Below are 21,699 nucleotides of genomic sequence, written 5' to 3'. Positions count from 1 at the left end.
CATCCTTCAGGAAGTCCCTGACTGGTGCATGAAGCCCTCTTACCCTTTCCCCATTCGCCTGTGATCGGTAGTGTCTTATTATAGATGCAATACACCGCTCCGCCAGTGCGGCATGGGATTTTAGTTCGTCCACTTGTGCTGCATCTTTCAGGAAGTCTCTGACTGATCCATGAAGCAGTCTTACCACCCCATCGTCAGCAATAATTATGAAGCCACACGAATCGATCAACTCCCTGGTAAATAGAATACGGCTAGCCTCGTCATCATCAGGATGTAGCTCGCAGGCTTCGAATAATTCTGGAATTGTGAATGGACGTTGTGCAATCGCAACAAAGCGCACGAGCTTCAAGATAAGTGGTTTGTCATCTTCATCGGACTGTGTAATAGCTGTGTCGAATAGCTTCTGGTAGAGAAAATATAACCCCTTTGGTAAATGTTGTAGCGTCTTTACTGCCTTTCTCGCCTGGACTCGTCTTAATTCACCGCAAGCAATGCCGACCCACAAGAAAGTCCCTTCTGCCCTCTGTTCCAGGATCTGTGATATTTCTGTCATCAGTGGTCTCGGGTAGTTGTTCTGTCTGCTTAACCAGGCAACCCTCTCCTGAATCATTGTTTTCAAGTCAGTTGTGACTGCAGGGTAGGCAGACAGATCCCGGTGTGAGAAAGATGATAGATACCGACGAATCTCAGGATATGGCCGACTAGTAATCAAGAAATGCATGGCATTTGACGAGGATTGTTGTGGCTTTGAATTACTAAATGTTCGGTCAATTTCGTGAAGGATTATCCATTGGTCATCTGGTTCGCATTCGTCTAGAGCATCGACGATACAGTAGGTTCCGGAAATAGAGGGATCTTGGCCCATGTCCATCAAAACCGACCATAAGGCATCAAATGAAGTAAATAATTTTGCTTTCCGTTCCGTATATTTCGGATGCAAGTACTTCATCAGAGATTTATGCTGCGTGATCAATTGATAAAGAAGCCCCCGTAGGATAGAGGTTGCGGTCCGCTGGTGCTCAGAACCGGAATCGCAGAAAAAATAAGCAAGCCTCTTTCTCCCACTAAGGAATTCAATTTGGTTTGGAAGTTCTTCCGTTAATGTGATGGCCATGGTTGACTTTCCGGTTCCGGGGTTTCCGTATAGCCAAAATATATTTGACTCTTTCTGAGCACCGTTTTCACCAATTTGGAGCCAGCTTTTAAGTTCATCTTTTTCCAATATCCAGCTGCATGTACCGGGAGCACGATGTCCCTTTCTCCGTTCGAGTGCTTTCCTGTCATCTGTCGGGTCTGTAATGAACAGATCGTGCAAACATGCTTTCTCTTCGGCAGTGAACTCGGTTTCTAGGCACGGTTAGCACCATATGTGAGTTCCTTGGAAATCACATACTTTGGTCTGGTTGAGCGTTAATCCTGGTACTAGGAACAACAGCCAGTAGTGCAGCAGCGTATGCAGCAGCGGAAAGAGCAGCATACTCTTGCCATTCCTTGTTTTTATGAGAGTCGCAATAATCGCAGATACCTCGAATAACGAGGCATGGCAACTGATCCATTAACCCAGCTGCCTCCATCTCAAAGCAGAGGATACCTAATTCTTCGGCAATAGAATCTCGTGTCTTAGCGTCCTTCATGACTTGATTCCCAGAAGCAATCAACCCGTAGTGAATGACTGGCTCGTTGGTCTTTCGTGTTTGGCGAGTCACTAGCTGAGACTGATCACATGCTGAACAGTGGGTAAGCTTGGTGTCGTGGTGATAATCAGGTTTGAACAGCCAGTCTTGATCTGGACGTGAAATTTGTTGCTTCTGAAACATCTCTGATATACCTTTCTTAAAGTGAGAGTCACTGCGTATTTGAGATACTGCGGTGAGAAGGTATTGCGGGGGCTTATTAAGCGATCCAGTGAGATGTAAATATCCATCGTAAAGTGTCTTCCCATAGTCATATTGGATCACGCCTCCATAGGTTGCTGTTGGCATACTAACGACGATATCACCAAGGCGAATATCTGTGCTTTCGCTGGGCACACCACCACCAATGCCCACCATTACCGCAAATCGAAGAGAAGGAAACGTCGGCAACATGTGAGCAAGCACGATTGCCGCAGATGTGGTTCCGTAGACGCCTGATGGGAGACAGGCCACCACCACATTGTGCCCGGCAACATTCCCAAGTGTGTATGCATTATGGTCGGTTTTTGGCTGGGGCAGTGGAGAATGGATCTTATCCAGCATGGTCTTTGCCGCTGCCATCTCCAACGGCAAGGCGCAGATCCATGCTACTGTGTAGTCGCCGTGTTTGAACCTCATCCTTGCATATCATTAGATAATTAAAGACTCGACAATATACCTCACTGTGGTCCCCTGAAAGGATAACTATGGTTTAGAGCCATCCAGCGGGAGGGTTGAACTGTCAGGCTGAGATGGTTGAAATGGAGGGGCAGCGGTGCTTTTGTAGTGCTGAGCCCCCTGCGGCAACCAATGATTTGTCCCCAGATATACCTAGGTATGTTTGTCAACCAGAATGAGCCTATCATTTCTACTATGCTAGAAATGGTTTAGACACCTTTTTGGCGTAGTGGTTTGATGGCTGACAGTTTGAGAGAAGCAAAAATGGAGAAGGCAAAAGAGGTCATATATACAACCAAACCAGCACTCTTACCAAACCCCAAGCAGAAGGAAAATAAGGTTTATTCACGTTACTCTACATTGAGACCTTTGAATTTTATTGAATTCATATTCAATTCCTGAAAGTGTCTGCCAAACAGCGCCAGCTATTCCCACCGGCTTGGTGCCAAAATATGGAAGAATGAATGTGTCACAGCAGGGGCACATCAGCCCCGAGCGTGGTGATATTCTAATAGTCCGTTACACTAAGATAATTGCAGTAGAGCAGTAAATGGAGCAATCATGAGAGGAATCATGCAGATCAAGCCCTGGAACCCGAAAGGCCAGGACAAGCCAGCCCAAAGAAGGCAAGCTGGGGATGAGTGAGAGGAGCGCGTAGCAGCAAGCTCTCGACATAGAAATGCAATCTTCTTTTGCGGACGCATGTGCAGGCGTGCTAACTAGTATCGCTTTCTCTCACTACGTTCGTTTCAGGGCATTCCGCCACCAGATCTGATCCATCGCGGGAATCTTGGGTGATTCAGCATGCCCCGCCCATATCCTATACACTTATGCTACTCTACTACCCATTTGGTCCATATATAGTAACGAAGGAAGGCAACCTACCCCTGACAGCACGGAATGCCTCCGAATGAACCCCACATTCTTCCCATTGGTGATTCATCCCACACCTCCAGATGCGCATACAGCACGGAGCAGATGACCGCCATTCCCTCACAGCGTCGACAGCGTCAGCGGATGGGGAGAAGGTGTCCGTGTCATACACTGTGTGTGCGTCCAGTATTGGCCATACATGGGAGACCCGAGGTGGGAGCTATACTCAGATCAATACAGTGAGGGACTACTTTAACTTGCATTAGGAAATCGTAGCCATTTTCGAGGTTATTCACGCCAAACAAGTGCGCATGGGCAGGATAGCATGGGCGTCGAGCAGAGAACCCTGGGACCACTCCACAGACGGGATATGTCGTCTTTCATGATGAAGTTGTATATCCAGGGAAATTAGCGACAAAACGCGGTCAGAAGGTCTATTTGAGAACGGTTAAATGATATAGCCCTATTCTCTAACATCCTATATCTTATTTGTCATAAATCATGCCAACTGGACTGTTAATTCCGCCATCAGATCCGCTCCACTCGGCGATCTTTCCGACCCCGCTTTCTCCTCGTCTTCCTCTCTTCTTTCCCCTCATCATTGAGATCTCTCAATCTTCAACTCTACCTGGGTCATCATACAACTACACAAGATGGCTGATTTCTCCTCCATTCCCATCATCGACTTTGGTCGACTTCAAGATCCCTCCACCAAAGAAGAAACTCTCGCTCAGCTGCGGGAGGCTATCTTCGTGGTGGGATTCCTGTACCTAACCAACCATGGCATGGAGGTATACCAACTGCACTTCATGATCTGTTGCTGTACTGACTAAATTCAGGCAATTATTAAAAAAGCACATGCTGCCCTTCCCGAACTCTTTGCCTTACCGTCCGAAGTCAAAGAAAAATGCAACATGATCAATTCCCCCTCGTTCGTGGGATATACCCGGCTGGGCGCGGAGACAACGGCCGCACGAACCGACTGGCGCGAACAGTTTGACTTTGGAACGCCCGGTATGAAGCAGTGGTCGTCCAATGATCCGATTTGGCAGAGGCTTGAGGGGAACAGCCAGGTATGTTCCACCTCTTGAGGCTGACTAGACGACTGACAAATGTAGTATCCCGATTACCCCGGTGCCCAAGAACTGGTGGAGGAGTACATCGCCGAGTCGGCCAAGTTGTCTAAAACATTCATGCGCCTAGTGGCCGAATGTCTGTCTCTACCGCCGACCACCTTTGAAGCGTTCAAGGGGAACATGGACCGACTCAAGTTCGTCAAGTACCCGCAGTCCCCGCCGGAGTCGCAGGGTGTCGGTCCGCACAAGGACTCGGCCGGGCTGTTTACGTTTCTCTCGCAGGATGATACGGGGGGATTGCAGGTCCTCAATAAAAAAGGCGAATGGATTGATGCGCCGCCAATCGAGGGGAGTCTGGTGGTGAATATTCAGCAGGGATTTGAAGCTATTACGGGGGGTGTCTGTACGGCCACCACGCATCGCGTTATTGTATGTTGTGATCCATCCTTGATTGACGGCCAATCTGACGTTGATAGGCACCCACGTCAAAGACCAGATATAGCATCCCTTTCTTCCTTGGGGTGCGACTGGACCTCACCCTGGCCCAGCTCAAAGAGTCGGCGGCGCATATCGTGCAGCGGATCCCGGCGTCGGATGATCGCAAGAAGAGGGCAGTGGATGTCCCGAGCGAGTTTCTGTCGCCATTGTACTCTTGCGTAAGTCCCTTTTCTACTTAGCGTTGTCTTCTTGGTCTAACGATGATAGTTCGGGGAGGCGCATCTGCGGAATCGCATTCTGAGCCATCCGGATGTAGGCCAGAAATGGTATCCGGAGTTGTATGAAAAGTATTCCAAGCAGGTATTGACATAGAAGAGTTAATATAATAGCATCCTCTGCTATTCAGTAAGACGACGATTATTTCTCGATTGGGATGATTGCGCCCCCAATTCCGCATTCGCGAATCAGCCAATATCCAGCAGGTTACGCGGAGCCCTTGCGGGATCAGCATCGAAGTAAGACATCAGACTGGCTGGTAGACATGGATTAGCCGCTTTAGTATCAGCAACTAGCCCACTAGTCGTACAGCTATGCATAGATGAAGTCCGTGGCTGACACTCTTCAGCCCGCTCAGCTGGTCTGTGCCCGACCTTCAAATAATGAATAAATCTTACACCTCCCCATCCGATTTTCCTCATCATACGATTATCCCCTAAAAATTCATCAAATATGGCCAAGCTCGCTGGGCTCGGGCTGCTTCTATCGGCCATCCCTGCGTTGGCCGTCATCGCGACCGTGAATTCGCCCTGTTTGTCCATCTGCGGAGGCACCCAAAAGACGGTCGACGGCGAGCTGATCTGCAACGATGGCGATTACAATTCCACGGTCAAGGGCCTGACGATGAAGAACTGTCTCCTTTGCGAAAGTACCAGTACCACCTACTCCACCCAGTTCGATAGCGACATCTACTGGTTCATCTGTACGCCATCCCTTGATTCACATCCACATACCATACATATTAACTTTCATCGGTAGTCAACCAGAAATACACAATCCAGGTCTGCGTCTATGAAGACTCCCCCTCGGCCTCGCTCTCCCCCTGCGAGTCGCAATGTCTCCCCCTGAAACCCGTCTTCGAGACCCTCTGGTGGGGCAACAACGTGTCGCTGTACAACTACTGCACGCAGAACAGCAATGCCTTTCCCACGTACGCGAGTGGCTGTTCCGAGTGTTTGAGAGGCAAAGCTGGTTCTAAGGTCATGGGCAATTTCATGGATAATATGGCGTCGGCGTGCAAGACGCAACCGAACGCGACCAAGGGGGAGACGGTCACTCTGGCTCGGCCGCTGTTTGATCTAAGCGTTGCGACGAATTCGACTGCGACGAGTACGGCTACTACGACGGGGATGAGTACGCCTACGTCATCGCCAACTTCTACATCATCATCCTCATCAGGGCTATCGGGGGGTGCAGCAGCGGGAATCGGGGTTGGCGTTGGAGCTGGCGTGATCCTCATCGGGGCGTTCGTCTGGGTTCTGTTCCGGCGACGTCGTCGCGCTGCACAACAACCTCCGTCGATGTATCCTCCGGCTGCTCCAGGGGGAGGCCAAGAATATGCTCACGCGATGCAGCAGGAAGCAGCGCCGTATGTATATCCGGTAGAGAGGAATCCTTCGGGGCTGGTGGAGGCGCCCGACACAAATGGGCAAAAGCCAGGAGGGACATGGGCGGCAGAATTACCATCAAACCATTAATAGATCGCCAAGTAGATGTAAGAATATCAATTGAATCATGACTTTGTGATTGTTGGTAACCAGGTGCGCCATCTCGTATTGATTATTGATCGTTGTGGGCATCAGCCCTGGCGATGCGGGGTATTTGATCAGCCATCTGCACTTTTCAGCTTCATCCTCACCAACTATTCTTTCTCTATCAAACGACGAAATGATTCCCGAATCTGCTATTACCGCTCTCAAAAGCCAGCTCAGGTCGGCCAAGGTCTACACCGCCGACTCAGAGGGCTATCACAATACCCTCCAACGGTGGTCCGACACCGGCTCTAAACCAGCGGTATGCCTATGCCCCTTACTTCCAGACAAGCATCATTCTGACGGTCTGACGACAGGGAATCGTAGTCATGCCGGCTGATTCCGAGGATGTCCGTGCTGCTCTGCTCTGGGCCCAAGAGCACCACGTCGACCTCGCTGTCAAAGGTGGCGGCCACTCTGTCGCTGGCACCAGCTCCTCCGACGGTGGCCTGGTCATTGACCTCTCCTTGATGAAGTCCGTCTCCGTGGACCCAGCTGCCAAAACTGTCACGGTCGGCGGGGGTGCCACCTGGAAGGAAGTCGACGAGGCGGCTGCCCAGCACGGACTGGCCGCCGTCGGAGGCACCGTCAACCATACAGGCGTTGGCGGCCTTACCCTGGGCGGCGGATATGGCTGGCTCAGCGGCCAGTACGGCCTCACCATCGACAATCTGCTGTCTGCAACGGTCGTCCTGGCCAGCGGACAGACTGTGACGGCGTCCGCGACGGAAAACGCCGACCTCTTCTGGGGCCTCCGCGGCGCCGGGTACAACTTTGGCATCGTGACGAGCTTCACCTACCAGGCCCACGAGCAGACCAACCCCGTCTACGCGGGGCTCCTGGCCTTCCCCCCGGACAAAGTCGAGCAGGTCATCGAGCAGCTCAACCTCACCCTCGAGAACCCGGACCCCCGCAGTGGCGCTATTTGCATCTTCGCCCAACCCCCCGGCGCCCCCGGCCCCATGGTCAACGTGATTGTCTTCTACAACGGCAGCCAGGAGCAAGGCGAGAAGCGGTACGCGGGCCTCCTCGCCCTCGACCCCGTCGTCAACACAACAACCATGATCCCCTACTCGCAGCTCAACGCCCTGCAGAACCCAATGGCCACGTACGGCGGCCGCAAGTCGTTCAAGGGCGTCTTCTTCCACCCGCCGCTGGCCCCGGCGTTTGCGCGCAGCATGCTCGCCGACCTGACGGCCCGGCTGCAGGCGGAGCCCGACCTCGCCGCCTCGGCGCTCCTGCTCGAGTTCTACGATATGCGCGCCATCTGCGCGGTGCCACGCGAGGCAACGGCGTTTGCGAGCCGCAGCAGCACGCAGAACGGGCTGATCAACCTGCGGTGGACGGATGCGCGCAAGGATGCGGAGCACCGGGCTTGGGCGCGAGAGATGCAGGCGCGGTGGAAGACCGAGTTGGACGCCAGGGTGCAGGAGGGGGTTCCGCAGTATATCAACTATGCCGAGCGTAAGTCCTTTCCTTCTTGCAATAAATGGCAGGTGTTAATATGTTTGTCTAGCTGGTGACTCCGTGGTGAACAACATCTACGGCGAGAATCTAGGGCGGCTACAGGAGCTCAAGGCTAAGTATGATCCCAACAACGTGTTTCACAAGATGCACCCGATCAGTCTGTAGATAGTCTGTAGATATGGGTATATAGGAGCATGAAATTACAACTTTGCACCTCCGGCCAGAATCATATACTTGACCGTCTTGACAGAAGTCCACCCCTCCAGCGCCTCCTCGCCCATATCCCTGCCAAACCCGCTCTCCTTGACACCCCCGAACGGCGCATTGGCGCTGAGCATCGCCCACGCGTTGACCGTCACCTGGCCCGACTCCAGCGCCCTGCTCACCCGGTACGCGCGGTTCACGTCGTTGGTGAAGACCGCCGCGCTGAGGCCGTGCAGGGTATCGTTCGCCTTGCGGATGACCTCGTCTTCGGACGAGAACTTGGCGATACTCTGCCAATAGCGTTAGCACATCTCCTGTTGTAGTAGGTAAGGAGAAGAGGACGAACCGCCACCGGCCCAAAGATCTCCTCCTTCATAATGGCCGCATCCTCGGACACATCCGCAAACGCCGTATTCTCCACAAAATACCCTTTCTGGCCCACCTTCTCCCCCCCAAACAGCAGCCGCGCTCCAGCCTCCTTGCCCTGCGCAATATATCCCAGGATCTTCTGGTGCTGGGCGCCATTGACGATCGGCCCCTTGGTCGTCGCGGGGTCGAGCGGATCACCAGCCACACCGGGATTCTCCCTCGCCGCTCGCACATACGCTTCGAGGAACTTCTCGTAGATCGTATCCTGGACGTAGATGCGGGATCCGGCCGCGCAGATCTGCCCGTTGTTTGCAGTGATTCCGATCCGGGTCCAGAGCAGGGCGTTCTCCAGATCGCAGTCGTCAAACACGATGGAGGGGCCCTTGCCGCCCAGCTCGAGCGAAACTTTCTTCAGGTTCGTCTTAGCCGCTGCGGCGAGGATCTTCCGGCCGGTGGCGCTGGAGCCTGTGAAGGAGACTTTGCGGATGGAGGGGTGCTCGGCTAGGCTCTGTCCCGCGGGGAGGCCCAGGCCAGCGATGATGTTGACGACGCCGGGGGGAAAGCCAGCTTCGACGATTAGTTGGGCCAGCTTCTGGCCGTAGAGAGGGGAGTTTTCGGAGGTTTTGATGATGAGCGAGTTGCCGGTGGCTAGCGCCGGGGCGAGTTTCCAGATTGTGATCATCCTGGGGACTATTAGTAGCTGTTGGTTGGATAGAGGGTAGGGTGGGCATACAATGGGGCATTCCACGGGACAATGGCCGCGCAGACGCCCAGCGGCTCGCGGAAGGTATATCCCACTCCCCCGGGGATCTCAAGAGTCTTCCCGTCGATCTTGTCGGCCCAGCCGGCGTAGTACCGCAGGTTCGCGATGGTCTGGGGGATGTTCATCCCCATGCTATCGGTGTAGAGGATGCCAGCGTCAACGGCCTCGAGACTGGCGAATTCCTCGGCATCGCGCTCGATCAAGTCGGCGAGCTTGAGGAGGAGTCGGCCGCGCTCCGGGCCGGGGGTTGCGCGCCAGGTCTGGAAGCCGGTGGTGGCTGAGGTTACGGCGCGGTCGACATCGGCGGCGGTGGCGGCGGAGATGGTGCCGAGGATGTTTCCTGTTGTTGGGTTCTCGACCGTGAGGGCCTCGTTGGAGGATGAGGGGGTGAATTCGTTGTGGATGAAGAGGCCGATGGGCACTGTCTGTGTTAGTGTAGTCCGGTAGTCTCATATGGCGGTATAAAAGTACCGGAAATTTGGCGGCCAGCGGCGCCGGTGACAGTAATAGAGGCCATTTGTTCGTCGTCTTCTTTAATTAAACTAAAGAATAGAGAATGCGACGAGGAATGATATGAGGGATGAGATGCTTATATGCTTCCCCTCAGGAGTCGGGAATATCCCGCGTATTCCGACTCAATTCCGAGTGGCAGCGGAAAGGGATCGGCATCCGTCCGCTGTCACAGTCTCTCACTAAAGGACACTAACTACCGTTGATCAGGAAGGTGGGGCGAGAATCCCAATGTAGAAGGGTTATTTAAAGCGAAGGCTTGTTTTCGCAAGCAATCAGAATCATCTTATGAAGCAGCGGTCTACTAATGGGCTTGGCAATCCGTTTCACCTCGTGTCGGCTGTTGGCAGGGGCTTTAAATCCAGCGGTTCTAGCCCGGTATGTATATCCAAGAGAATATCGGTGTACCATTACATACAGGCTAACTACGAATAGGGGAGGTTGAAGAGAGGCTATGTACGGCAAGAAGACAGCATGTCCTACTCTTAGACCGCAGGACAAGCAGCGCCACAGTACATATTTGTATGGCTTTATGACCGTAATCTTCGAATTAGCTGAGTGAGTCTCTACAAGACAACTGTTGATAGATCCATCTGATCATGTATACTGCTGAGCCTCAATTTCTATTCACTCTCATCCAACCATTTTCTGTGCCACAATTCAAGTAGTAGTCGCCTGGTTTACATTAACAGCCTTGTATGCACAGCCTCATTACTTGGTATATATATTCAAAATTCAACATAATCAGTAGAGCAGCCACAACTTATCAGGACTATACATACAGCATCATAGTCTCTTGCTCTAGCAACATGCAATCCGTCACATTCAACCCTAACCCATTCCTCCTGTTCAATATGAAGCACTTTCGCAAAGGCTCTCCCCCAAGATACCTCTTCCGGGTACACGCTCCCCTCTCAGCAGGAGAGAGCAGCGCAAATGCTGTCCGGTCCCCTGCAGCATTGTACGCTCATCCTGAGCAAATGAATGATCTATTTGCCCTTGCCCCCTCTGATGCAGCAAAATTGCTTAAAGATCACCTGCATTGGAAGTGTAACGACAGTTGCAATCTGATGAGCTGGACTACCTCTGTGCTCTTTGCACTGCAGCACGGCCTTCGTCGCCATCGAACAGATAGGCTTTGCCCTGCATTCGCGGATATTTTCTTACTCATGATTGATACACGGGACTTTCAAGAAGGAACCTTCATCAAGGATTTGGAGGTGGTTACCGCTCTGGATACTCACGACAGATATTGGGATGATTATCTAACTCTCCGGAGCACCGATTATTTCGGAGAGTATCTCTCCCAAGGCGCGTTGGATATCCAGGGGAAATGTGTGCAGGTCAGCTTTCAGACGCTGATTGATTTGGGACTCTTTGCCCTGTTTCCTCCGCTTGCTGTTGAGGCCGAATGGGAGAAGTTGGCGAGGAGGGTGGTGGAGCTCCGACAGCCACTTCACAGACGAGAGATTTGTATAACTACCCCCGGTGAAGTGAGAACGGCTGTTCAGCTTGCGAGAGATGGCTTTGGAGGTCGCTGGACCTTTCCTGTTGCTGCCATGTTGCTTGCTTTGAAGCCTCGTGCGAACAATGACCAGGTCATTATTGAAGGATTCGAGGCAGAGTTCTCAGGTAAGGTGAAGCTGAGTATTGTGGAACATGCTAATGAGAGCAGAAAATGAGATACGTGAATTGTCGTTGCATGATATCCAGGTTGATCGTGATAGACTTCCTGAGCTCGTTCAGTTTGAGGATCTGTGCAATGACATTCATCGCCATTTCACTCGGTGGGATATCAATTCGGTATTTTGGAGGGTACGGTGACACTGCAGATTTCTTCCGTGGATGTCTCTTACTAGCTTTCCGTGCCTTGTCTTGCTCAACGTATGGAGAATTATCTACTAATATACGATGAGCAAGCGTGTCCGTCTATGAGATCAACCTACTGGTACATGCAATCTAGTATTCCCATCAGACATGCCGTTGAAATAGTTCATATCACCCTATATACATCATCCAGTTCCCAAGCCCAAATGAAAGTGAGAATCATCTCCACGTATCAGACACTGTCACGGTCGTACCCGCACACCCAGTCGGCACCGTATACGACCGGTTCGGATCGCTCTCCCACACGATGCTCCCATCCGACTCCTTCTTGAAGAACTTGTACTGGAACGAGGTGCCAACAGGCAAGGTCACGGTGGCATACCATTCAGGGTTCGACGAGGTGTACTTACTCGCCGACAGGGCAATCGCAGAACTCGTGCCCCAGTTGCCGAGTTGGCTGATCGAGCCGGTCAAGTAGATGTTCTCGCCGTAGGTGGTTGTGACAAGTTCCTCGAAGAGGATTGGGAGAGCTGTGGCGGATGTGCACGCCGTTGCCGTCTTTGTCGTTGTTGTCGTCTTGGTGGCACTGGTTGTTGTCGTTGTTGTTGCGGTAGTGGAGACAGAGCCACCGCAGAGACCACTTCCACTAGCCCAAGACGAGGGCACAAGAACCCGGGGCAAACCGGATGCCATTGGCACGGCGAGTTTCCCGCTCGAGTCTACGGTGAGAGTGGTGCATGTGTACATCTCGACGAGGGAGGCGCCAGCGGAGTAGCCCGTGCCGCTGAGGGAGAGGGTGTAGGAACTGCCCGAGGATCCCCTGTTGCTGAGGACGGTGATTACTTGGGCGCCAGCGGTTGAGCCCTTGCGCATTGCGAGAGTGTTGGAATCGTAGTAGAACGGGTTGTTCTATTTGCTGTTAGCGGAGAATGTAAAGAAATGATGCGAAATACCTTGGAGGTTACGTAGCCTGAGTCTTTGGAGATCGCTAGTTTGCGGATCTTGTTGGTAGAGGCGATCCAGCTGTACAGCGTGGCGCTGGTCGAGTATCCAGACAGCCAGACAGCCTCTCGGTTGGCCGGGTCTGCGCCACCGCTGTAGTGCTGTTCCTGTCCTGCGTAGACAATGGGGATCCCGTCGGAAAAGAACATGAAAGAAATGACATTCTTGGCTTGCGAATAGTCGCTCGTATAGCTGGAGAGGTTAGTTTGCATACGGCAAAATGAGGGAAGACCTACGAAGCAAATCTGGGGTTATCATGATTCTCGATGAAGTTGCCCAGTAAAGTGGGATCCGCGCAGTCAGACGCAACAGAGCTGATCATGTTGTAGAGATTGCTGATGCTGCCGCTGGTGGATTCAAACGCGTAGAGAAGCTGATAGTATCTGCTCTAGTTAGTATCAAACCCGCGTCGAGAACGAATCGTGATGCGTACATTGGATAGTTAAGCACACCATCCAGGTAGTTCTGGTATGGACAGGTATACGCGGGATCACCGGAAAAGACTTCGCCGACACAATAGACACCAGCAGCGTCATTGTAACCGGGCCAGAAGTCTTTCTCGACATGTTTCAGAGTATCAATGCGCAGGCCGTCGACTATCAGTGTCAGTATCATCCATGCCCAGGTGCGGCGTACTGACTGGAGTAGTTGGCAACCAATGCCTTCACCCAATCATACCAGATGGTCCGCACTGCCGTGTTGGTCGTGTCAAGATCGGGCAGGGAGACAGTGGTATCTCCCAGCCAACAGTCCTCTACATTATTCTGGTTGCTGTAGTCGGAGATGAGACAGTATGGATGGAAGTAACTAGAGGAATCAAAAGGAGTGAAGACCTTGTAGTCTACCGAGTTGCCCGCTCCGTCGTAGCCCTAAACGGTCAGATTCTAATGTGCAACGAGGAAATCTGGCTTACCATATGGTTGGCGACCACGTCGACCATCAGGTACATTCCACGCGAGTGCAGCGCGTCGGCCAGTCTTTTGAGATCTTCAGCTGTTCCATAGTTGGAGTTGACCTCGTAGCTTCGTGGATTAGTATGAATCACAGACTGAGAGGCAGTGCTCACATATTCTGCTGCCAGTACCCATGATAGGAAGTACCATCGCCGGTGTGCTCATAGAACTGCTCAGTTACTGGGGTGATCCAGATGGCAGTAAATCCCATTCCTTGGATGTAGTCGAGCTGACATCGTTAGTTTTGGCTGGCAGATATCAGGAAATCGTACATGATTGATTATGCCCTGCCAACTACCGCCGCAATATAGCTGCAAACGTTAGCATATGCGCAAAAGAGCATGAATAGGACACAAACTCTTTGCGTGACATCGCAGGCCGCAGTCGTGGAATTGTCCCCTCGACCAAACCGATCGGTCAGGAGGAAATAGATAGACTGACTGCGCCATTCGGCTGGGGTCAGAGCATGGGCAGCCTGTCCGAGCAGGGACAGGGAGAGCGGAAGGAGTGACGAGGTCCACTTCATCCTGGCAATGTGCGTCTGCAGCTTGATATCGTGCCAAACGAAGACTTCTCAACAATAGCTAGACTTATATATCCTTGCTACAGCTAGTGGCAACTACACGCCTTCCTAATACGCTACGGATGTCCCGTCCTGTGCATTCACCAGTGATGATCATCCCGGGCGCGTGGACTGATTGATTTCTTCGTCGCGGTGACTGGCGCCAGAGGTGACCAACGCGTCTTTCGACTCCTGCACCGATTGAGTTTGGCAAAGCCGCGTCTAAAGCCGTACATTCATGGCAATAGGTTGGTGAGTCCGGCTCTAGGTAGGTAACGAGGAGCCGAAACCCCGGAACCCCGCGGAATCCCACTAGTGAGCTCGGCAGTTGTGCAGAAGAAACGCAAGTAATCCGTGAAGGCTGCATACTACACGTTTAGTGTGGAAGCGAGGGGGTGATTCGTGGAATTCGGCAGTAGAATTGTACGCGAGGCGATCCCCACACCAGCTAAGCGTGTACTAAAGAGTAAAAAAGGTTAGTGGGCAGTCTCTCCACATTCTGGTTGAGGGGATACTAGGTTAGACATGGCGTCGTAGGCTTGTACATTGTATTAAGGGGAGGAGCCTGAACAGTCTGCTCGTAGTTAGTCGTAGTTATGTAGCAGCCCTAACTCTAATTTTCTCGGATAATAGAACCGTCAGACAATTCACTTGCCATCCGAATCAGACTAACTAAGAGCTGAGAAGAATCCCAGACAGAAACTGACACGGACCTGAGATCCGAGATTCAAGTGTTCATGCCCGACGGAAGCAGGGGGCGGCGCAATTGCGGGGAATCTTAATATCGATGGTCTCTTGGGTTCCTTCAGGCTTGATCCGAATTGGCAACTTGTCCGGCGCTACTGTGGATGCTCTGAATGCACTCTTGGTCTCACCACTTTAGCAGTCCGTGTCTCCGAAAACCGAATTCCCGATCGGCTGACGAGTCTGCAGTCTGCATATCGCAAATTTTCTCCGCAAGCCAAGATGGAGTGAATACGTGCTCATGGAGAGAGTGGAGGCCCGTCCTGGGTGGCGGATGGTAGGCATGAAATGAGCCATTTGCACCGGCAGCGTTAGCTTCGGATAGAAGAACCAGTCATAGCAGCGGAATACTGCCTAAATCTCCGTGAAGGAGTTGCCTGGTGCTGCTGTTCTCTTGCCATTCGGCCTCCAGCATCTCCCCAGGATATCAGGCCTATCACGAACAACGGAAATGTCCGTCTCGACAGGGGATCAATCTCACTATCACATGCGCAATCCATGTTCTGCCGTTGCAGATGGACCCCGTGGGGAACCTGGCTCCCTTTGCATGCTGTCTGGTGGCGTTGTTTATGATCTTTGGGGTTTCTCATATGCAGAAGTATGCAGAAATCGTGAATTTGAATAAGTTTATACTTTCGTCTCTCAGTCCAATCAAATCCTAAGAATTCTGAAAAATGCCCAGCAAAGTATACAAGAAATCCACTCGCCGGAAATACATTCAAGACACACAATCTCTAGCCATGCAGAGTCAAAAAGCTATAAGAAGAGGGATCATCCCCCAGAATTGCCCCTTGCATCAGGATTCAGGACGACCAGTCTCATCTCATCCCCTTGACCCTCCCTTCATCTCATCATTTCCTTGCGGAATCCGTCTATCACCAAGCCATGCCTCGCCTATCCTACGCGCTTTGTGCGCTGGCCCTCGGGCATGCTGCTGTTGCAGCTCCTCGTTTGTCCCCTCGTGCTACTGGCAGCTTGGACACCTGGTTGGCTAGTGAGACTACCGTTTCGCTGAATGGCATTCTCGCCAACGTCGGTGCCGACGGTGCTTATGCGAAGAGCGCAAAGCCTGGCATAATTATTGCCAGTCCCAGCACCAGCAACCCAGACTGTGAGCGACTATTCTGAAATGGCCTAGTGCCGACAATTATTGACATCTGTAGACTACTATACCTGGACGAGAGATGCCGCTCTCACCATGAAAGTCCTGGTCGATCTTTTCCGCAACGGCAACCTGGGTCTGCAGACTGTTATTGAACAATACGTCAACTCTCAGGCCTACTTACAGACCGTTTCTAATCCGTCTGGCGGTCTTTCGAGCGGAGGTCTCGCGGAGCCCAAGTACAATGTCGATATGACCGCCTTTACCGGAGGCTGGGGTCGTCCTCAGCGCGATGGTCCGGCCCTGCGTGCCACGGCCCTCATCGACTTTGGTAACTGGCTGATTGTATGTCTCCCTGTATGAAGAGTGGAAAGCGTTGCTGACAGTCACAGGACAACGGCTACTCCAGCTATGCTGTCAGCAACATCTGGCCCATTGTGCGCAATGATTTGTCCTACGTAGCTCAGTACTGGAGCCAGAGCGGCTTTGGTGAGTCCGAGTCTCTGTTAACAGGTGTACATTCATTGCTGACTTTTCACTCTATTTTAACAGATCTCTGGGAAGAGGTGAACTCCATGTCCTTCTTCACCGTCGCTGTTCAGCACCGTGCCTTGGTCGAGGGAAGCACATTTGCTAAACGGGTGGGAGCCTCCTGCTCGTGGTGTGACTCGCAGGCACCTCAGATTCTCTGCTACATGCAGAGTTTCTGGACTGGCTCGTATATCAACGCCAACACCGGCGGGGGCCGTTCCGGCAAGGACGCCAACACCGTCCTCGCCAGCATCCATACCTTCGACCCCGAAGCCGGCTGCGACGATACTACTTTCCAACCCTGCTCTCCTCGTGCCCTTGCCAACCACAAGGTGTACACTGACTCGTTCCGCTCTGTCTACGCGATCAACTCCGGCATCGCACAAGGTGTTGCCGTTTCCGCTGGCCGCTATCCCGAGGATTCCTACTACAATGGCAACCCCTGGTTCCTCACCACTCTCGCCGCTGCCGAGCAGCTCTACGACGCGATCTACCAGTGGAAGAAGATCGGTTCCATCACGATTACAAGCACATCCCTCGCCTTCTTCAAGGACATCTACAGCTCCGCCGCGGTCGGCACCTACGCCTCCGGCAGTTCCACCTTCACGGCCATCATCAACGCGGTCAAGACCTACGCAGACGGCTACGTGAGCATCGTCGAGACTCATGCCATGAACAACGGCTCCCTCGCCGAGCAATTCGACAAGTCCTCCGGAACCTCCCTCTCCGCCCGCGACCTGACCTGGTCGTACGCCGCCCTCCTAACCGCCAACATGCGGCGTAACGGCGTGGTGCCTCCCTCCTGGGGTGCCTCCTCCGCCAACACCGTCCCCTCGTCTTGCTCCATGGGCTCGGCCACCGGCACCTACAGCACCGCGACGGCCACCTCCTGGCCCAGCACGCTGACCAGCGGCTCGCCAGGCACCACCACTACCACTGCGGGCTCTGGCACCACCACCACCACCAGCAGCACCAGCACCAGCACCACGACGACTGCCTGCACGAAGCCTACCTCCGTCGCGGTCACCTTCGACGAGATCGCCACTACCACCTACGGCGAGAACGTCTACATTGTCGGATCCATCTCCCAGCTCGGTAACTGGGATACCAGCAGTGCGGTGCCCCTGAGCGCGTCGAAGTATACCTCCAGCAACCACCTCTGGTACGCGACCATCAACCTGCCGGTTGGTACGACCTTCCAGTACAAGTACATCCGCAAGGAGAGCGATGGCTCGATCGTGTGGGAGAGCGATCCCAACCGCTCGTACACGGTGCCTTCGGGCTGTGGTGTGTCGACTGCGACTGAGAATGACACGTGGCGGTGATCGTCTATAGCTATAGTATATATGATTGGTAGTTGGCTGGTTAGCTTTCAGACTATATCATTCCGAAAATAATACATATGATTGATGATTGACCAGGGGCCTGTGAACTAAAAATATCAACGCGGTCTGTAGTTGGGTTCCAAATCTAGCATACAAATGTGACATGACACATCCCAGTCGGTCCTGCATGGCCTCTGCAGGTCCCAGCCGTGTCGATCAATTCGAGGTTCCATGACGAGTCTGATAATATGTGATCTATATTTCGCCGAGCATGCAGATCATTGTGCGTCATTGCACATAACTTTCCAGAGAGAATGTCCCATCCCTGGCATGTATACATGGTGTGCATTCCGACCCCTTTTTGCGCAGCTGATACATCATCTGCAATTGCGTGCCCGACTGACAGCCATAAAAGACTGGCCCGCGCCTGGAGATCCAAAATGATACACTCGCAAAATGCTCCTCGGATTCGTCTTCCTTGTCCTCGCCTCCTCCGTCGCGGCCGGAACGTCTGAAACCCGCGCGGAAACGGCCCTCGCCGCGCTCCAGACATGGTACAACACCACCAGCGGCATCTGGAACACCTGCGGCTGGTGGAACGGGGCCAACTGCATGACTGTTATTGCTGACCTGGCGGATGTGGACGACTCAGTGCGGGACGTCGCGGTCGCGGTCTTTGAGAATACGTGGTCGGTAGCGCCGAGATCGAATCCCGCGCCGGGACGGGGGAATGACACGTACAACGGGGCGATTAAGCATCATCGTCCGCAGGAGGTTAGTCGGCGGCGCGCAGGGGTTGACGTCTCGCAATGGTTGGATGGAGCGTACGACGATGATGCATGGTGGGCGTTGGCGTGGATCGCGGCGTATGATGTCACGGGTAGACAGGAGTATCTTGATCTTGCGGAGGGCGTATTCGAGGAGTTGGTGGGTTGCTCGATTGTCTGTGAGAAGAAATTCTGACAAGTCTTAGAGTAAGGTGTGGCCGTCGAGATGCGGCGGGGGCATCTACTGGGACTACACGCATACCTACGTCAACGCGATTGCGAACGAGCTGTTTCTCTCGCTTGCGGCGCATCTTGCGAACCGAGCGCCCAACAAGGAGTACTATGTTGACTGGGCTCAACGCGAGTGGGATTGGTTCCAAGGCAGCGGGATGATCAATGCGAACCACACCATCAACGATGGACTGACGGAGAGCTGCCAGAATAATGGGCAAACAACGTAGGGAACAATCTCCGCAATCGAGGTCGAGCGCTGACAAGACAGTTGGACTTATAATCAAGGAGTCGTCCTTGGCGGGCTGGCCGAGCTATATCGTGCGTCTCCTAACGCAACATTCCTCGAGTCAGCAGGGGAGATTGCTAAAGCGGCGATCGCGGCGCTGAGTGACTCTATTGGTGTCATGCACGAGCCCTGCGAGCCTAGCAGCTGCAATGGCGACAGCACGCAGTTCAAGGGCATCTTCGTCCGGAATTTGCGGTTGTTGCACAGTGTCGCCCCAGATGAGGCATACTCGCGTGTCATTACAGCGTCTTCCGACAGTATCTGGGCGAATGATCGTGATGCTAGCAATAAGATGGGGGTTAATTGGGCTGGTCCCCTTGAGCAGGTAGATGCTTCATCTCATAGTTCGGCTATGGATGCGTTGGTTGCTGCCATTGGATTGTGGTAGGTTATTATCTGGAGACCAGAGATGAGAGATTCAATGCTCAGAATAATGAGAGCGAGACGCAAGTGGTGTCATGGTGATCGGCAAGCTAGCCCAATATATATTCGTCCATCATATTCCCAGTATCAAGCCATCAATGTCAATAAAAGCAAGGAACTCTTGGCTGGTGAGTCCTGATATCAAGGTATACCAGCATGGGATGACATCCTATCCTACGAGAGAAAGAAGTCAACAGTGGATAGCCGATATCTAGTAGGCAGATGAAGGTGGTAAAATGGATTGGGATAGATGCATTTCTCCAGATTACACGTGATAACTTAACGTAATCCACAACCGAGCGAGCCACCCAACCGAGCGAGCCACCTCAGAACCCCTGAACCTTCATCCATCATCAAACCAAATTTTCCACCAATATGGCATCAAAACAACCTGATTTAATAGTTAAATTAGAAGATCGCATATCTCTTGCAGTCAAAGCATACCAAAATGGCCAGTTCAAAAGCATACGAGCAACAGCAGCAGCATATGATGTTCCTCGATCTACCCTTACACATCGAATCAGCGGACGCAAAGCACGGGTTAATATACCAGCCAACTGCCAGAAGCTTAGCAATCTAGAAGAGGGTTCTCTAAAGAAATAGATTCTGGATATGGATGAGCGCGGCCTACCACCAAATCAGGATACTGTACGCAAAATGGCAGATATCTTACTATCTCATCAAAATCCAGGCCTATCTACTGGAAAGAACTGGGTCAGCAACTTTATCAAACGGCATGATGATCTTATATCAAAATATACCCGCAAATATGATTACCAGCGTGCAAAATGTGAGGATCTAGAAGTTATCAACCGATGGTTTAATCTTGTTAAGAATACTATAGTAAAATATGGTATTCTTGAGCAGGATATCTACAACTTTGATGAGACTGGCTTTCAAATGGGTGTAGCACATACAGCAAAGGTTATTACTTCATCCCGTCATCGAACAAGCCGCGTACGAGCTATACAGCCAGGGAATCGCGAATGGGTCACTATTATTGAATGCATTAATGCATCTGGATGGTCTCTCCCCCCCATGATCATCTTCTCCGGCAAGGTCCACCAATCTCAATGGTATCAAGATATCAACCCTGACTGGCTAATCGGTCTGAGTGATAATGGCTGGACTAATAATGACCTTGGAGTTTTATGGTTGGAAAAGGTCTTTGAAAAGCATACTATGGCGCGTACAATTGGGAAATATCGGCTTTTGATTCTTGATGGCCATGCTAGCCATGAATCAGCAGAGTTTGATCTTTTCTGCAAGAATCATCAGATTATCCCTCTTTATATGCCTTCTCATTCATCAGATAAACTACAACCTCTTGATGTTGGCTGCTTTGCACCCTTAAAGGAGGCATATGGGATAGAGGTGATGAGAAGCATTCAAAATGGCATTCATCACATTGATAAGGAAAACTTTCTTGATCTTTATAGAGAATCAAGAAAGGCCTTATCATCTAAGAATATTTGCAGTAGTTTTACAGCTTCTGGTCTAGTTCCTTTGGACCCCCAAAGGGTGCTAGATAAGCTTACTATCAAGAATATTACCCCCCCTACTACTGCTCACGGACCTCCTGCAGATGCTGAATGGATTGCAAAGACCCCTTATACTACTGCTGAGGTGCAAAGGCAAATGGAGCTTATCAAGCAGCTTATTAAACGCAACTCCCAAAGTCCCCCAACTGAGGCTATCCGTCAGCTTGCTAAGGCAGCTGAATCTACTATGCATAAAGTCCTTCTCCTAGATCAGGAGATAAAGGGGCTACGTGCAGCAAATGAGAAGCAGAAGCGAAAGCATACAACCCCTAGATCTTATATTGCTACTGGAGGTGTTCTGACAGGTGCTGAAGGCCAGCAACTTGCCCAAGAAGCTATACAGGCGATGGAGATGGAACCGGTTCCTAAGAAGCGTGCGCCACCACGATGTAGCAATTGCCATCAAATTGGTCATATTAGAACAAGCTGTCCTAGTAGAACTAGATAATTCAAAGGTTTTTTGGTTTGGTTTGATTCCGTAGTACTAAGATATCATTTAGTTGACTGCAGGCAGAATCATGTTCGGGTGGCTCGCTCGGTTGG

General features: G+C 52.0%; 9 protein-coding genes across 9 annotated transcripts; 6 read left to right on the top strand and 3 right to left on the bottom strand.

The window, feature by feature from the left end:
• Positions 1-147: 147 nt before the first annotated feature.
• On the bottom strand, positions 148-2,312 carry Aud_000176 (uncharacterized protein; the record flags this gene model as incomplete). Its single annotated transcript, XM_043285691.1, has 3 exons — positions 148-179; positions 250-1,347; positions 1,394-2,312. The coding sequence occupies 3 exons, from the start codon at positions 2,310-2,312 to the stop codon at positions 148-150; spliced, it is 2,049 nt and encodes a 682-aa protein (XP_043141626.1).
• Positions 2,313-3,877: 1,565 nt separating this feature from the next.
• Aud_000175 (isopenicillin N synthase family dioxygenase) lies at positions 3,878-5,110 on the top strand (the record flags this gene model as incomplete). The annotated part of the gene is made up of 5 exons (XM_043285690.1): positions 3,878-4,015; positions 4,064-4,297; positions 4,343-4,729; positions 4,777-4,956; positions 5,006-5,110. 5 exons carry the CDS (start codon positions 3,878-3,880, stop codon positions 5,108-5,110), a joined length of 1,044 nt encoding a protein of 347 aa, XP_043141625.1.
• A 357-nt stretch (positions 5,111-5,467) lies between these two features.
• Positions 5,468-6,492, top strand: Aud_000174 (uncharacterized protein; the record flags this gene model as incomplete). The annotated part of the gene is made up of 2 exons (XM_043285689.1): positions 5,468-5,717; positions 5,774-6,492. The coding sequence occupies 2 exons, from the start codon at positions 5,468-5,470 to the stop codon at positions 6,490-6,492; spliced, it is 969 nt and encodes a 322-aa protein (XP_043141624.1).
• A 190-nt stretch (positions 6,493-6,682) lies between these two features.
• Aud_000173 (FAD-binding oxidoreductase) lies at positions 6,683-8,178 on the top strand (the record flags this gene model as incomplete). The annotated part of the gene is made up of 3 exons (XM_043285688.1): positions 6,683-6,808; positions 6,864-8,010; positions 8,063-8,178. 3 exons carry the CDS (start codon positions 6,683-6,685, stop codon positions 8,176-8,178), a joined length of 1,389 nt encoding a protein of 462 aa, XP_043141623.1.
• A 35-nt stretch (positions 8,179-8,213) lies between these two features.
• Aud_000172 (putative aldehyde dehydrogenase) lies at positions 8,214-9,866 on the bottom strand (the record flags this gene model as incomplete). Its single annotated transcript, XM_043285687.1, has 4 exons — positions 8,214-8,507; positions 8,564-9,269; positions 9,320-9,770; positions 9,821-9,866. The coding sequence occupies 4 exons, from the start codon at positions 9,864-9,866 to the stop codon at positions 8,214-8,216; spliced, it is 1,497 nt and encodes a 498-aa protein (XP_043141622.1).
• An 802-nt stretch (positions 9,867-10,668) lies between these two features.
• Positions 10,669-11,541, top strand: Aud_000171 (uncharacterized protein; the record flags this gene model as incomplete). The annotated part of the gene is made up of 1 exon (XM_043285686.1): positions 10,669-11,541. One exon carries the CDS (start codon positions 10,669-10,671, stop codon positions 11,539-11,541), a length of 873 nt encoding a protein of 290 aa, XP_043141621.1.
• A 364-nt stretch (positions 11,542-11,905) lies between these two features.
• On the bottom strand, positions 11,906-14,167 carry Aud_000170 (putative alpha-amylase; the record flags this gene model as incomplete). Its single annotated transcript, XM_043285685.1, has 9 exons — positions 11,906-12,595; positions 12,640-12,880; positions 12,925-13,071; positions 13,122-13,284; positions 13,329-13,557; positions 13,602-13,710; positions 13,755-13,870; positions 13,914-13,952; positions 14,000-14,167. The coding sequence occupies 9 exons, from the start codon at positions 14,165-14,167 to the stop codon at positions 11,906-11,908; spliced, it is 1,902 nt and encodes a 633-aa protein (XP_043141620.1).
• A 1,665-nt stretch (positions 14,168-15,832) lies between these two features.
• Aud_000169 (putative glucan 1,4-alpha-glucosidase) lies at positions 15,833-17,905 on the top strand (the record flags this gene model as incomplete). Its single annotated transcript, XM_043285684.1, has 4 exons — positions 15,833-16,058; positions 16,111-16,394; positions 16,442-16,538; positions 16,602-17,905. 4 exons carry the CDS (start codon positions 15,833-15,835, stop codon positions 17,903-17,905), a joined length of 1,911 nt encoding a protein of 636 aa, XP_043141619.1.
• Positions 17,906-18,361: 456 nt separating this feature from the next.
• On the top strand, positions 18,362-19,580 carry Aud_000168 (putative glycosyl hydrolase; the record flags this gene model as incomplete). Its single annotated transcript, XM_043285683.1, has 3 exons — positions 18,362-18,832; positions 18,879-19,129; positions 19,175-19,580. The coding sequence occupies 3 exons, from the start codon at positions 18,362-18,364 to the stop codon at positions 19,578-19,580; spliced, it is 1,128 nt and encodes a 375-aa protein (XP_043141618.1).
• Positions 19,581-21,699: the final 2,119 nt, after the last annotated feature.

This window comes from Aspergillus udagawae, assembly GCF_001078395.1.
Source record: "Aspergillus udagawae IFM 46973 DNA, scaffold_1, whole genome shotgun sequence".
Taxonomy (NCBI): Eukaryota; Fungi; Ascomycota; class Eurotiomycetes; order Eurotiales; family Aspergillaceae; genus Aspergillus; species Aspergillus udagawae.
The sequence above is the reverse complement of the archived record's forward strand: the minus strand, read 5'-3'. Positions and strand labels throughout refer to the sequence as shown.